Here is a 12212-nt window from a genome sequence, read left to right as displayed (position 1 = left end):
CGCGCCCCCTCCCTTCCCCCGAGCATCCCCCCTGAGCCCCCCCCCCCTTTTTCCCTCAGACGAGGGCGAGGAAGGCGAGGAGGAGGACGAGGACGACGAATGGGACGACTGAGCTTCCCCCGCCATTTGCCCCCCAACCCCCCACATTTGCCCCCTATTTGCCCCCCATTCCCCGCCCCCCCCCCCCCCCAGCAAACCCCAAATAAAGGCCATGACACCCGTGACCGACCCAGCTGGTTAATTACCCCCGTTAACGATTAATGAGCCGCGCAGCCGCCCTGATGGGAGGAAGCCGGGAGGGTGAGGCGGGAGCGGCCCGTTCCCGGGGCCGGGACCGACGCGGGGGGATAGTCCCCGCCGGCTGAACGCGGTCGGATCCGTCGGAGCGGCGCGGAAATGGGTTAAAACCGGCGTTTTTCGGGGCGAAGGGTTCCCGCGCGGGGCCCGCCGGGAGTATGCAAATGAAGCGCCGCCACCGCCAATGGGAGCCGGGCGCGGGGGCGGAGACGGGAGTAGGTCCCGCCCCCTCCCACACGCGCTGCTTGTCGGGCGGAAGTGGAAAAAAAGAAAAAAAAAAAAAAGGGGAAAAAGGGAAGAGGAAGAAAGAAAAAAAAAAAAAAAAAAAAGCGAAGCGGCAGAAAATGGCGGAAAATTTAAAAGGTGCGCGCGGGGCGGGGGGGGTGAGGGGCCGGCGAGCGGCGGCGCGCGGCGCTTCCCGCCCTTTTCTGAGGGGGCGCGCGGCGACCGTTGGCGGCGCGAGGGCGGTGGGGGAAAGGGGGGGGGGGATTCCGGGGTTGGAGGGTGTCGGTTCTGGGGGAGTTTTGGGGGCATCTGGGTGCCGGGGGGGGGGGGGTGTCTCGGGACCTCGCTGGGGAGTCTGGGCTCCGGGGGGGGGGTGTTCGGTGCTGAGGGGGGGTCTCGGTGCTGAGGGGAGCTTGGCCCGGCGGGAAAGCGGGGGGGTGTGTCTCGGTTCTGGGGGGGTTTGGGTGCGGGGGGGGTGGTCTTGGTGCTGGAGGGGGTGTCTGGGCGCCGGGGGGGGTCGGTGCTGGGGGAGTTTTGGGGGACTCTGGATGCTGGGGGGGGGGGGGGTGTCTCGGTGCCATGTGGGGTGTCTGGGCAATGGCGGGGGGCGGGGAGCGTTCGGTTCTGAGGGGATCTCGGTGCTGGGGGGGGGTGTTTGGGTGATGGTGGGGCTTGGCCCTGAAGGAAAGGGGTGTCTGGGCGCTGGGGGTGGTGTTCAGTTCCGGGGGGGGGGGTGTGTGGTGGTGCTGGGGGGTTGTCTGGGTGCTGGAAGGGCGGGGGGTCTTGGTGCTGTTGGTGCTGGGGGGGTTCTTGGCTCTGGGGTGTCCAGCGTCCCCCGCGCTGGTAACGTTCCCCTTTGTGTGTCCCCCCCGCCCCCTTCCTTCACAGGCTGCTCCGTCTGCTGCAAGTCATCGTGGGGGGGCCTGCGGGAGCTGTGCCGGCTGCGGGGGCTGCGGTGCCGGGCGCTGGGGGTCACCCGCCGCAACCTGGGGGAGTTCGAGGTGGAATATCTCTGCGACTACAAGCGCGTGAGGGTGAGTGCTGGGGGGTCCGGCCCTGGGGGGGTGGGTGGGATGGGCACGACACCCGGGTGGGGGGGGGGGGGGGGGTCCGGCCCCAGGGACGGGATGGACACGACACCTGAGCTCAGGAGGGGGGACACTGAGGCCCTGGGCGCTGCCATCCCCCACTGCCCTGGGTGACAAATGGGGACCCTTTAACGTCGCCACGACCCCCTGGCTCAGGGGGGTCCCTCGCAGCCCCTGGACACCGGGGTCCCTGGTCAGCCTGAGTGTCCCCTTTAATGTCAAGGAGGGGTGTCCCTTGTCGCTTTAAGTGTCCCTTTTAATGTCCCTGGGTGCCCAGGACCCCCCCTCACAGCCCCCAGACACCGGGGTCCTTTGTCACCCTGAGTGTCCCCTTTAGTGTCCCTGGTTCCCTTCCCCCCGCCTCATGAGCCCCCCCAGGGACGCCGAGGTCCCCTGTCACCCTGAGCGTCCCCAGCTGCCTGGGCTTCCCACAGAGCCCACGCCCAGGTGCTCCCCTGTCCCAAAGAGCCCCCCAAACAGCCCACGTCCGTGTCCCCCCCTACGTGTCTCTCTCTCCCCAACAGGACGAGGAGTTTTACCTGGTGAAGTGGCGGGGGTACCCCGAGGCCGCCAACACCTGGGAGCCCCGCAAGAACCTGCGGTGCCGGGGGCTGCTGAAGCAGCTGCACCAGGACCTGGCCCATGCCCCGGGGGGGCCGGTACGTCCCGGCCCCCGGGGACTGCCCGCCCGCGCCGCCTCCTACCTGGTGCAGAAAGCAGAGCAGCGCCGGGCCCTGCGGTGCTGGGAGCGGCTCCTCAACAGCACCCGCAGCCACCGGGGCCGCATCGTGGTGGAAAACGAGGTGGATTTGCACGGGCCCCCCCGGGACTTCGTTTACATCAACGAGTACAAAGTGGGGGCCGGCATCACCCTGACGCCGGTGGCGGTGGGCTGCGAGTGCCGCGACTGCTTGGCGGAGGCGGCGGGGGGCTGCTGCCCGGGCGCTTCCCACAACAAATTCGCCTACAACGAGTCGGGGCAGGTGCGGATCCGGGCTGGGCTGCCCATCTACGAGTGCAACTCCCGCTGCCGCTGCGGCGCCGACTGCCCCAACCGCGTGGTGCAGAAGGGGATCCGCTACGACCTCTGCATCTTCCGCACGGGCAACGGCCGCGGATGGGGCGTCCGCACCCTCCAGCGCATTCGCAAGAACAGCTTCGTCATGGAGTACGTGGGAGAGGTGAGAGGGCGTGGTTTGGGTGCGGTGGGGGTGTGGCGGGGCTCGGCTCCGCCTCCCTTTACACCCTCCCCCCGCCCCAGATCATCACCTCCGAGGAGGCGGAGCGGCGGGGGCAGGTGTACGACCGGCAGGGAGCCACCTACCTCTTCGACCTGGACTACGTGGAGGACGTTTACACCGTGGACGCCGCCCACTACGGCAACATCTCCCACTTCGTCAACCACAGCGTGAGTGGGTGGGGCCGGGGCGGGGCCCGGGAGGGGGCGGGGCCTGCTGCAGCTCCACCCACTGCGGGAACAGCCCCCTCAATGGCTTCAATCACGGCGGGAGGGGGCGGGGCCTGCTGCAGCTCCGCCCACAGTGGGGACAGCTGCCCAATGGGTTCAATCACGGTGGGAGGGGGCGGGGCCTGCTGCAGCTCCGCCCACCGCGGGAACAGACCCCCTCAATGGCTTCAATCACGGTGGGAGGGGGCGGGGCTTGTCCGGGGGCGGGGCTTGGTGCCGCTCCACCCATGTGGGAACTTCCCCCCCTTCTGAGGGGGCCTGGGGCGGGGCTTGCAGTAGCCCCGCCCATCACGGTGTGAGGGGCGGGGCTTTACCCGGGGGCGGGGCTTCCGCAGGGCACCCCCCACTCAGGCAGCACCCCCGGGCTGCTCCCTGCACAGGCTGGGGCAGTGTTTGCTGGGGACACGCCCCCGCCTCCGCGGCCACACCCAGCCACACCCCACCCCCCCTCATTCTCCACTCCCCCCCCCCCCCCTCCTCCAGTGCGACCCCAACCTGCAGGTCTACAACGTCTTCATCGAGAACCTGGACGAGCGGCTGCCGCGCATCGCCCTCTTCGCCACCCGCCCCATCCGTGCCGGCGAGGAGCTCACCTTCGACTACAACATGCACGGTACCGACCCACGGCGCCTCCTCCTGCCCCACAGCGCCTCCCTCCTGCCCTATAGCTGCCACACAGCCACCCCCCAGCCACTGTCCCTGCCCCTCAGTTGCCCCACAGTGCCTCAGCACCTCCTCCTGCCACTCAGCCACCCCCCAACCGGTGTCCCTGCCCCTCAGCTGCCCCATGGCACCTCCTCCTGCCCTAGAGCTGCCCCACGACCACCCCACAACCAGCGTCCCTGCCCCACAGGGTCTGTCCCTGCCCCATGGCATCTCCCCCTGCTCCTCAGCTGCCCTGTGGCACCTCACCCTGACCCACAGCTACCCCACAACCAGTGTCCCTGCCCCACGGGGTCTATCCCTGCCCCACAGCACATCTTCCCCTCGCCACACAGGACAGCCAGGGGGTACGTGGGGAGGGTGGGGGCGTCACCAGCCCCTCACACGCTACCCCCCTCCCTCTTTTCCCCCCCTCCCAGTGGACCCAGTGGATGCCGAGAGCACCCGCATGGACTCCAACTTCGGGCTGGCGGCGGGGGGCCTGGGGGGCTCCCCCCGGGCCCGGGGCCGCATCGAGTGCAAGTGTGGGGCCGCCGCCTGCCGCAAGTACCTCTTCTGAGCCAGAGGGCGCCGGGTGCAAACACGCTTGTTGAACGCAGCCGGGGTCTGTGCCGTGCCGGGGGTGACACGGAGGGGACACGGTGGGGGGGTGGGGGGGTGGGGGTGCGTCAGGCGTGCTGGCGGCGCCAGACGATGACGGTGCCGGCGGCGTCGCTGGAGGCCAGCAGGCTCTCGTCGCAGTTGAAGGCGACGGCCAGCACAGCCCCGCCGTGGCCCTGCAGTGTGTTGACGGTGGCCCGCGCCGCCCGGCCCACGTCGAAGAAATGGACGCAGGCGTCCTCGCTGCCTGTCACTGTGGGGACAGGGAAGGCTTTGGGGAGGGGAAAGAAAACGCGTAGAGCTGCCCCCCCCCGTCCCCGTCCCCTCTGGCTGCAAGGTGCTGTGGGACCGATCCCCCTACCCACAGGCTCCCCCCTACTCACCCCAGCCCCCCACGTGCACCCACAAACACCCCCCGCCCCGGCCCCCCTCATGCCCCCACCTACCCACGCAGGCGCCCTGACGGAAGGACATGAGGGGGCAGAAGCAGCTGCGCAGGGGCTGCTCCCGGTGCCGGGTGGGGAAGCTGCGCCGCAGCCGCAGCCCCGGTGCCCCGGAGCCCTCCTCCTCCACCACCCTGGGGGGGACAGAGGGGGACAGTGAGCCCCACGGCCACCCCTACGATCCCCCCCCGACTCCCCCCCACCCCCGCCTCGCACCGGAATAGCAGCAGGCGGTCGGGGCAGGCGTTGACCAGCAGCGAGGGGTCGGGGGCTTCGCGGCTGGCCCAGGCGCGGGCCGAGAGGGAGGTGATGGAGCCACCGGCCTGCACCACGACCCGCGAGGCCTTCGTCAGCCGCCCTGGGGAGGGGGGGGGGGGCGAGACAAGGGTGGGGGGTCAGCACACCCCATATTGCTTCCCGGCGCCCCCCACCCCTGTCACCCGCTCCCCCCTTTCCCTGTGCCGTACCGGTGGCGGGGTCGCAGAGGAAGGAGGAAACGGAGCCGCGGTCGTCGCCGGCCCAGAGGACGCGTCCGGGGGCATCAAAACAAAGCGCCAGCACCCGCCCGGGCAGCCGCCCCGCGCCCCCCCCGCGCTGCCTTCCCCGTCGAGATGTTCACCACCCGCACCATGTGCCGGGCGCTGCCCACCTGCGGGGGGGGCGGCATGGGATACACGGGGGATGTGCCCCCCTGCGTGTCCCCCCCACCCCCCTCGAGGGGGTCACCGGGGGCTGCTGTGCTGGAGGGACACGTGTAGGACGGGGCTACGGGAGCAAGGCGTGCGCCGAGGAGGCCTGGGGGGACGCAGGGGGGGTCCTGGGGGACTGCGAGGGGACGTAGAGGGATCCTGGGGGGCTGTGAGGGGGTGCAGGGGGGGCCTGGGGGGCCACAGAGGGATGTAGGGGGGGCCACGAGGGGACATAGAGGAGTCCTGGGGGGCCGTGAGGGGATGCAGGGGGAGCCTGGGGGGCCACAGAGGGATGTAGGGGGATCCTGGGGGGCTGTGAGGGGGTGCAGGGGGGGCCTGGGGGCCACAGAGGGATGTAGGGGGATCCTGGGGGGCCACAGAGGGATGTAGGGGGGGCCACGAGGGGACATAGAGGAGTCCTGGGGGGCCGTGAGGGGATGCAGGGGGAGCCTGGGGGGGCCACAGAGGGATGTAGGGGGATCCTGGGGGGCCGAGAGGGGATGCGGGGGGGGCCTGGGGGGGCCACAGAGGGACGTAGGGGGATCCTGGGGGGCTGTGAGGGGGTGCAGGGGGTACTGGGAGGCCACAGAGGGATGTAGGGGGGGCCATGAGGGGATGCAGGGAGGGGCCTGGGGGGCCACAGAGGGACAGAGGGGGATCCTGGGGGGCCATGAAGGGATGCAGGGAGGGGCCTGGGGGGCCGTGAGGGGGTGCAGGGCGGGCCTGGGGGGCCACAGAGGGACGTAGGGGGATCCTGGGGGGCTGTGAGGGGATGCAGGGGGGGCCACAGAGGGACACAGGGGGATCCTGGGGGGCCATAAGCATACGTAGGAGGGTCCCGATGGCATCACTGTTGATGGTGAGGGGGTGTTTGAGGGGACAGGAGGAGCAGGGGGGGCCCCACGTTGCGCTGCGGGGCCCCAGGGGGGTGTGGGGGAGGGTCCTGGCGGGTACGGGGGTGCGTCACTGACCACGGTGAGGTTGTTGTTGAGCGGCTGGAAGGCGCAGCAGAGCAGGGCGGCGCCGTCGGGGTCGGGGACGCGTCGGATGCAGCGCCCGTCGGCGGGGGCCCAGAGCCGCAGGGTGCCGTCCAGGGAGGCCGAGACCAGGACGTCGTTGGAAAGGGACCAGGCGAAGTCGGCGACGCCGCCCCCGTGGCCCCGCAGCACCTGCAGCACCGCCGGCGGCCCCGGCGCCAGCCGACACACCGAGATGGTGCCGTCCAGCGAGCAGCAGGCCAACAAGTGACGGTCGTCGTGGGCAAACTGCACCTTCGGCACTAGCCGGACAACGGGGCGCCATCAGCACAGGCAGCCGGGGCAGGGGGGGGAGCACCCACCGCCCCACATCACCTCCCCGCCCCCCCAGGTTACCGGCGCTGTCGGTGTGCTGGTCGAAGACGTGATAGACGCCAGCGAAGGCGTAGTTCTCGCTCAGTGTCGTGTCGCCGGCCATGGCACGGCTCGCCTCTGCCAGCGGTGTCGGCACCACCCCGGGGGGGCTGCGGAACCAGGCGTCTGGGTGTCAGAACGCTGCCGTCCCCTCCCGTCCCCCACCGGCCTCCGGCACCCACCGACCCCCAGGGGACCCAGGTGTGCTCACCGCTCATCGGGGGCCCCGCGGGGGACCCCGGCGTGGGAGCCACGGCTGAGGGAGCGCCGGTGTCCACGGGCCACACGCGGGTCCTCCTCGAAATCCTGGGGGAAGGACGCAGCGCTGGGGACCCCCCCCACGCCCAGCCCAGAGAAGCACCGGGACCCCCAAAACAGGTGCTGGGACCCCACAGCCTCCCCTAGACGGGTGCTGCAGCACTGACGATAGGTGCTGAGACCCCCCCCAGCTCCTCCAAAGTGGGTGCTGGGACCCCCCCAGCCCCCCAAAACAGGAGCTGCAGCTCCCAGGAGCACTGCCATGACCCTGCAGCCCCCCCCCGGCCACGGCCAAGTTTCTCGCCCCCGGGGAAGGTCTCGCAGCCCCCGTCTCCCCCGTGTTCCCCCCACGGCTGTTACCTCCATGCGGTCCAGGGTGGTGCGGCTGGCACGGAGGGCGCTGCTGCTGTGGGCTCGGCAGCTGCTCTGCTCGGAGAGGGCCCCGTAGCGCTGGGCCAGCAGCCGGGTGCGCACCCGCAGGTACCAGCGCCGGGTGGCCCCCTCCAGCGTCCCCCCCTGAGCTTGCTCCCGCAGCAGCTGGCTGCGGCGCCGCACGTACTGCGTCCGGAACTGGGGCCAGCGGGGCGTGCGGTAGGCCGCGTACCTGGCGGGGGGGTCACACACACACACACCGTGGGGAGGGCCCCCCGCACCTGTGGCAGCTTGGCACGGCGTGACGGGGAGAGGGGGAGAGGGGGGAGGCAGGTGGCACCATGCAGTGTGTTGGGGGGGTAGATGCAGGGATGTGTCATGGGCCCAGGTGCCCCCCCCCGCCCCCGCCAAGAGATCCAGGTATCAGGATCCTTTCCCAAAAGGGACCTGGGCATCAGGATCCCCCCTCAAAGGGACCCGGGCATCAGGATCCCCCCCCAAAAAGGGACCCGGACACCATTATCTCCCCCCCAAAAGAAACCTGGACAGCAGAATTCCCCCCAAAAGGTACCCGGACATTAGGATCCCCCCCCCCCCCCCCGAAGGGACGTGGACACCAGCATCCGCTGCCAAAAGGGACCAGAGCATCAGGATCCCCCCCAAAGGCACCTGGGCATCAGGGTGTCCTCCCTGACAGGGACCCGGGCCGTGTCCCCCCACCAAACGGGACCCGCCGTCAGTGCCTCCCCCCGCCAGGGGCTCACCTGGCATCCACGGCGAGCACCTGCTGCCAGACGGCGGCCATGGCGGCGGCGGCCGCCCCAGGGGGGCCCTGGGGGGGAGAAGGGGAGAAGCGGGGTAAGGCCGGGCGCGGGGCCCGCTGTCAGCCGGGGAGGGCGGGCCGGGGGAGGTCCCTGCGGGGGCCCGAGCGGCGGTACCTGCCCTTCCCGCTCCACCTCCGTCCCCTGCCGCCGCCGCCAGGTCCCCTCCGGGCCGGGCGGGCCCGGCCCCGCTCCCCGCCCCTCCCAAATGGCGGCCGCCGCCTCACGCCAAAATGGCGCCGGGCGTCGCCTTGGTGACGGCGCGCGGCGGGGGGCGGGGCCCTTCCCCGGGACACGGGGCGGGGATTGGCGGAGACGGACACGGAGGGCGGGGCGTCTCCTCTTCCTCTATGCTGCTTCCGCCTTCCTAGCCCTCCCTGGTTACCGGCCGCTCTGCCCAGGCCCCTCGCTTACCCTAGGTCCTCCCGCGCCGCCGCGCTTGACGGCAGCCCCCCCCCAGTTTGCGATAGTTTGCGACGGGCGGCCGGCGCGCTTTACGGTAGAGGCGGCTTGCGGTGTGTGGGGCCGGGGACTGCGGGGGGCTCGGGGGGCTCGGGGGGCCGGGGGGGGCCCCGCTGCCGTCCCCGGCTCTCCGTGACGCCCGTCCCGTCCCATCCCCAGGCGCCGTCGCAGCGCCCCGGCGATGGCAGCATGCCGCTGGCCGTGAGCTGGCCCTTCCCCGCGGGGCCGCCCCTGCCCTGGGCGCTGGCCAGCCGCCTCGTCACCGGCCTGGTGGGCACCTACAGCTGCGTCTGGACCCGTGAGTGTGTGTCCCCCCCCCTCGCCCCCCTCCCCCGGGGCCCCGGTAGCGGCCGGGGGGGGCGGAGGCGGCTGGAGGTGGGGGTTGGGATGTTGCGGGGGGGGGGGGGGCTTTCGCCGTGCCCCCAGGCCCCCGTTGTGTGTCCCCCCCCCCCCCCCCCCCGCAGGGTACCTGAACCGGCTGCGGGTGCACAACGGCGAGGTGCTGCACGAGCTGGTGGAGCGGCGGGGGCCCCGCACCCCCCTCCTCACCCTCGCCAACCACCAGTCCTGCATGGACGACCCCCACCTCTGGGGTATGCCTGTCTGCGGGGGGGGAGGGGCGGGAATATGGGGCTGGGGGGGGACACCGGGGGTTCCCAAGGGTGATGGGGTGGGGGGAGCTGAAGAGCTACGGGGGGGGGGGGGGCTCCCCAGTCCCCAGGGGGGGCTCCCCAGTCCCCAGGGGATTTCCTCGGGGGATCCCAAGGGGGCCGGGGGGGGTCCCCAGGAGATTCCGAGGGCGACAGGAGGTTCCCCAGGGGATCCCGAGGGGGCTTGGGGGGGGGGGGTGTCCCCAGGGGGCTGGGAGTGTGGTCCCGGGTCTGTCTGGGGTCCCTAGCCGTTTGGGGGACATCCCCCCCCCCCCCTCCACGTTCCTCCTGTTCTCCAGGTTCTCTGAAGCTGCGGCACATCTGGAGCCTGCACAAGATGCGGTGGTGAGGAGGGGGCTGCGGGGGGGGGTCCTGGGGAGCCACCCTCCCTGCTCACCCCCTGTCCTGTTTCCCACCCCCCCCCCGCCCCCCCAGGACCCCCGCAGCCGCCGACATCTGCTTCACCCGGGAGCTGCACTCGCGGTTCTTCAGCCTGGGCCGCTGCGTCCCTGTCTGCCGGGGTGAGCGGGGGGGGGCAACTGGGGGGCGACTGGGAGGTAACGGGGAGGCACCGGGGGCGGCTGGGAGGCAGCTTCGTTTGTACTGGGGTGGTTGTGGCCCCGGCTGGGAGAGATTCCTCTTTACGTGCCAGGGAGCGAGGGCCGGGGGGGTGGGGGTGGCTGTGCCGGGGGGGGGGGCGGTTGTGCCGGGCTGGTCCCGGTCCTTACCGGAGAAATCTCGTGGCGCCGAACGTGTGTCCGCAGGGGACGGCGTGTACCAGCGGGGGATGGATTTCATCCTGGAGAAGCTCAACCAGGGGGACTGGGTGCACGTCTTCCCCGAGGGTACTGGGGGAACTGGGGGGGGGACGGGGCGGGGCTCGGGGAACTGGGACCGCGTCCTTCTCCAGATCTGGGGGGCTGGGGAGACCCTTGGGGGTCTCCCATGCTGCCCCCCCGCCAACCACAGCCCCCTGTTCCCCGCAGGCAAAGTCAACATGGGGCAGGAGTTCGTACGCTTCAAGTGGGGTGAGCCCCCCAACTGTCCCGTCCCCCCCCCCCGCCAAGTGTCACCCCCGTCCCCTGACCCTCCGCTGCTCCTCAACCCCGGTCACTCATCCTCGCCCCTCTATTTCTGCCCCCCCCCCGCTCCCTCAGCGATTGTCTGCCCCCCAACTGCTCCTCTGCCCCCTACCCACCCCCTCGACCCCTGCCGAGGCCTGCCTGGCCCCCCCCCGCCCCCCCCAGAATGGCTGCCTTGCCCCCTCCCGCAGGCATCGGGCGTCTCCTGGCCGAGTGCCGCCTTGACCCTGTCATCCTGCCACTGTGGCACGGGGGTGAGTGGGGCTAGGGGGGCGATGGGGGGCACTGGGGAGGGTTGGGGGGCACGGGGGGGTGTGTGGGGCAATGGGGGAGGGCTGGGAGGGTTGTGGGGGCGGGGGGGAAGAGGAGCTGGGGGGGCTTGTGGGGCCATGGGGGCGGGTGGGATGGGGGATGCGGGCAGGGGGGGCCGTGGGGGGAGTTGGGGGGGGGGGGGGGGTGTAGTGTGTCCCCCCGCTGTGGGGCCGGGTCCCCGCTGTGGGGCCTGTCCAGCTGCTGACCCCCACGCCAGGCATGAACGACGTCCTGCCCAACGCCCCCCCGTACGTGCCCCGTGTGGGGCAGGTGAGTGAGCGGGGTTGGGGGCGGGGGGGGGGGGGGGATGCACGCCGACACCCCACCCCATGGGGTGGGCTGTGGGGCAGGGCGGCTGTGGGGCGGGGAGCAGGGGAGGCTTGGGAAGCACTGTGGGGCCGGGCTACGGGGTGTTAGTGGGGTAGGGCAGCTCTGGCAGGGGGGCTGTGGGATGTGTGGGGCAGGCAGTGAGCCTGGGGGGGGGCGGGCGCTGCGGGGCAGGTAGTGGGGCTGGGGGGGGGTCTGTGGGGCAGGCTATGGGGTGTGTGGGGCAGACAGTGGGCTGTGGGGCAGGCTATGGGGTGTGTGGGGCAGGCAGTGGGCCGTGGAGGGGCTGCGGGGCGGGTTGTGGGGTGTGTGGGGCAGGTAGTGGGGCCGGGGGGGGGACGACTGTGGGGCAGGCTATGGGGTACTGATGCTGTCCCGTAGCGGATCACGGTGGTTGTGGGGCGACCGTTCAGTGTCCGTCCCCTCCTGGAGCGTCTCCGGGCCGAGGGCACATCGACGGTGAGTGCTTGGGGGGCTGCCCTATGGCAGACGGGGGGGACACCGCTCTGCCCCACAGCTCTGCAGGGCCTGTTCTCCCCTCCCGGCCCCCGCTGGGATCTATGGGATCCAGCCCCACGGCTCTATGGGGCCCGGCCCCATTGCCCCCCAGGTGGAGATGCGGAAGGCGCTGACGGATTTCGTGCAGAAGGAGTTTGAAGTGCTGCGGAGCCAGGCCCGGGCCCTGCACCCTCCCTCGTAGCGTGTGGGGCGCCCCACGGACCAACAGACGAGACTGCCCCGCTTGCGGCAGGACCTCGCCCCACGGCGCGACAGCCCCAGCCGACGGACCGACGGCCCCCCCCCCCAAGCCGTCCCTGCGGCGCCGTGGGGCGCTGGCAGAAGGATGGACGGACAGACGGACGAGTGCTGCCCCACGGCGTGCCCCATAGCGTGGCCCCGCTTCCGTGCACGGTGCCAATAAAGGTGGTGGAGCCTCGGCGGCCTCTGGACCCGAGGGGGTCCCCGAGGGAGGTGGGGGGCTGGCAGGGGGTCAGAGCGTCCCTGGGGCGGGGGGACAGACGAGCCCAGCCTGATCCCACGTGTTTATTGAAGCAGAAGCTGGT

The 12212-nt window shown here is 71.7% G+C and overlaps 3 protein-coding genes across 7 annotated transcripts; 2 read left to right on the top strand and 1 right to left on the bottom strand.

Moving 5' to 3' along the window:
- The first annotated feature begins 230 nt into the window (after positions 1-230).
- SUV39H1 (SUV39H1 histone lysine methyltransferase) lies at positions 231-4300 on the top strand. 2 transcript variants are annotated; one of them, XM_063321879.1, is made up of 6 exons: positions 642-660; positions 1411-1556; positions 2135-2791; positions 2872-3018; positions 3562-3691; positions 4161-4300. In XM_063321879.1, exons 1-6 carry the CDS (start codon positions 642-644, stop codon positions 4298-4300), a joined length of 1239 nt encoding a protein of 412 aa, XP_063177949.1. The 2 variants fall into 2 exon arrangements, with proteins under 2 accessions (XP_063177948.1, XP_063177949.1); XM_063321878.1 differs by having other exon boundaries at positions 231-660; positions 2135-3018.
- Positions 4301-4310: 10 nt separating this feature from the next.
- On the bottom strand, positions 4311-8564 carry WDR13 (WD repeat domain 13). Its single transcript, XM_063321881.1, is given in 11 exon segments — positions 4311-4594; positions 4788-4918; positions 5001-5142; positions 5252-5372; positions 5374-5433; positions 6445-6752; positions 6847-6974; positions 7076-7170; positions 7483-7726; positions 8259-8326; positions 8433-8564. Coding segments are annotated over 10 exon segments (1455 nt in total). The 5' UTR covers positions 8300-8326; positions 8433-8564; the 3' UTR covers positions 4311-4409.
- On the top strand, positions 8509-12085 carry TAFAZZIN (tafazzin, phospholipid-lysophospholipid transacylase). 4 transcript variants are annotated; one of them, XM_063321882.1, is made up of 11 exons: positions 8671-8814; positions 8937-9075; positions 9242-9370; positions 9727-9772; positions 9863-9948; positions 10192-10272; positions 10414-10455; positions 10701-10763; positions 11039-11091; positions 11530-11607; positions 11759-12085. In XM_063321882.1, the coding sequence occupies exons 2-11, from the start codon at positions 8967-8969 to the stop codon at positions 11846-11848; spliced, it is 777 nt and encodes a 258-aa protein (XP_063177952.1). In that variant the 5' UTR covers positions 8671-8814; positions 8937-8966; the 3' UTR covers positions 11849-12085. The 4 variants fall into 4 exon arrangements, with proteins under 4 accessions (XP_063177954.1, XP_063177953.1, XP_063177952.1 ...); XM_063321885.1 differs by having other exon boundaries at positions 8696-8830; XM_063321884.1 differs by lacking the exon at positions 10701-10763 and having other exon boundaries at positions 8509-8830.
- Positions 12086-12212: the final 127 nt, after the last annotated feature.

The sequence above is a fragment of the Chroicocephalus ridibundus genome, unplaced genomic scaffold (genome assembly GCF_963924245.1).
Source record: "Chroicocephalus ridibundus unplaced genomic scaffold, bChrRid1.1 SCAFFOLD_54, whole genome shotgun sequence".
Classification (NCBI taxonomy): domain Eukaryota; kingdom Metazoa; phylum Chordata; class Aves; order Charadriiformes; family Laridae; genus Chroicocephalus; species Chroicocephalus ridibundus.
The sequence above is the reverse complement of the archived record's forward strand: the minus strand, read 5'-3'. Positions and strand labels throughout refer to the sequence as shown.

Coding starts and splice junctions, on each gene's coding strand:
- SUV39H1 (XM_063321878.1), top strand. CDS start 482: ATGGGAGCCGGGCGCGGGGGCGGAGACGGGAGTAGGTCCCGCCCCCTC. Junction 661..1,410: donor AATGGCGGAAAATTTAAAAG/GTGCGCGCGGGG, acceptor CTTCCTTCACAG/GCTGCTCCGTCTGCTGCAAG. Junction 1,557..2,134: donor GCGACTACAAGCGCGTGAGG/GTGAGTGCTGGG, acceptor TCTCCCCAACAG/GACGAGGAGTTTTACCTGGT.
- TAFAZZIN (XM_063321884.1), top strand. CDS start 8,524: ATGGCGGCCGCCGCCTCACGCCAAAATGGCGCCGGGCGTCGCCTTGGT. Junction 9,371..9,726: donor GGACGACCCCCACCTCTGGG/GTATGCCTGTCT, acceptor CCTGTTCTCCAG/GTTCTCTGAAGCTGCGGCAC. Junction 9,773..9,862: donor AGCCTGCACAAGATGCGGTG/GTGAGGAGGGGG, acceptor CCGCCCCCCCAG/GACCCCCGCAGCCGCCGACA.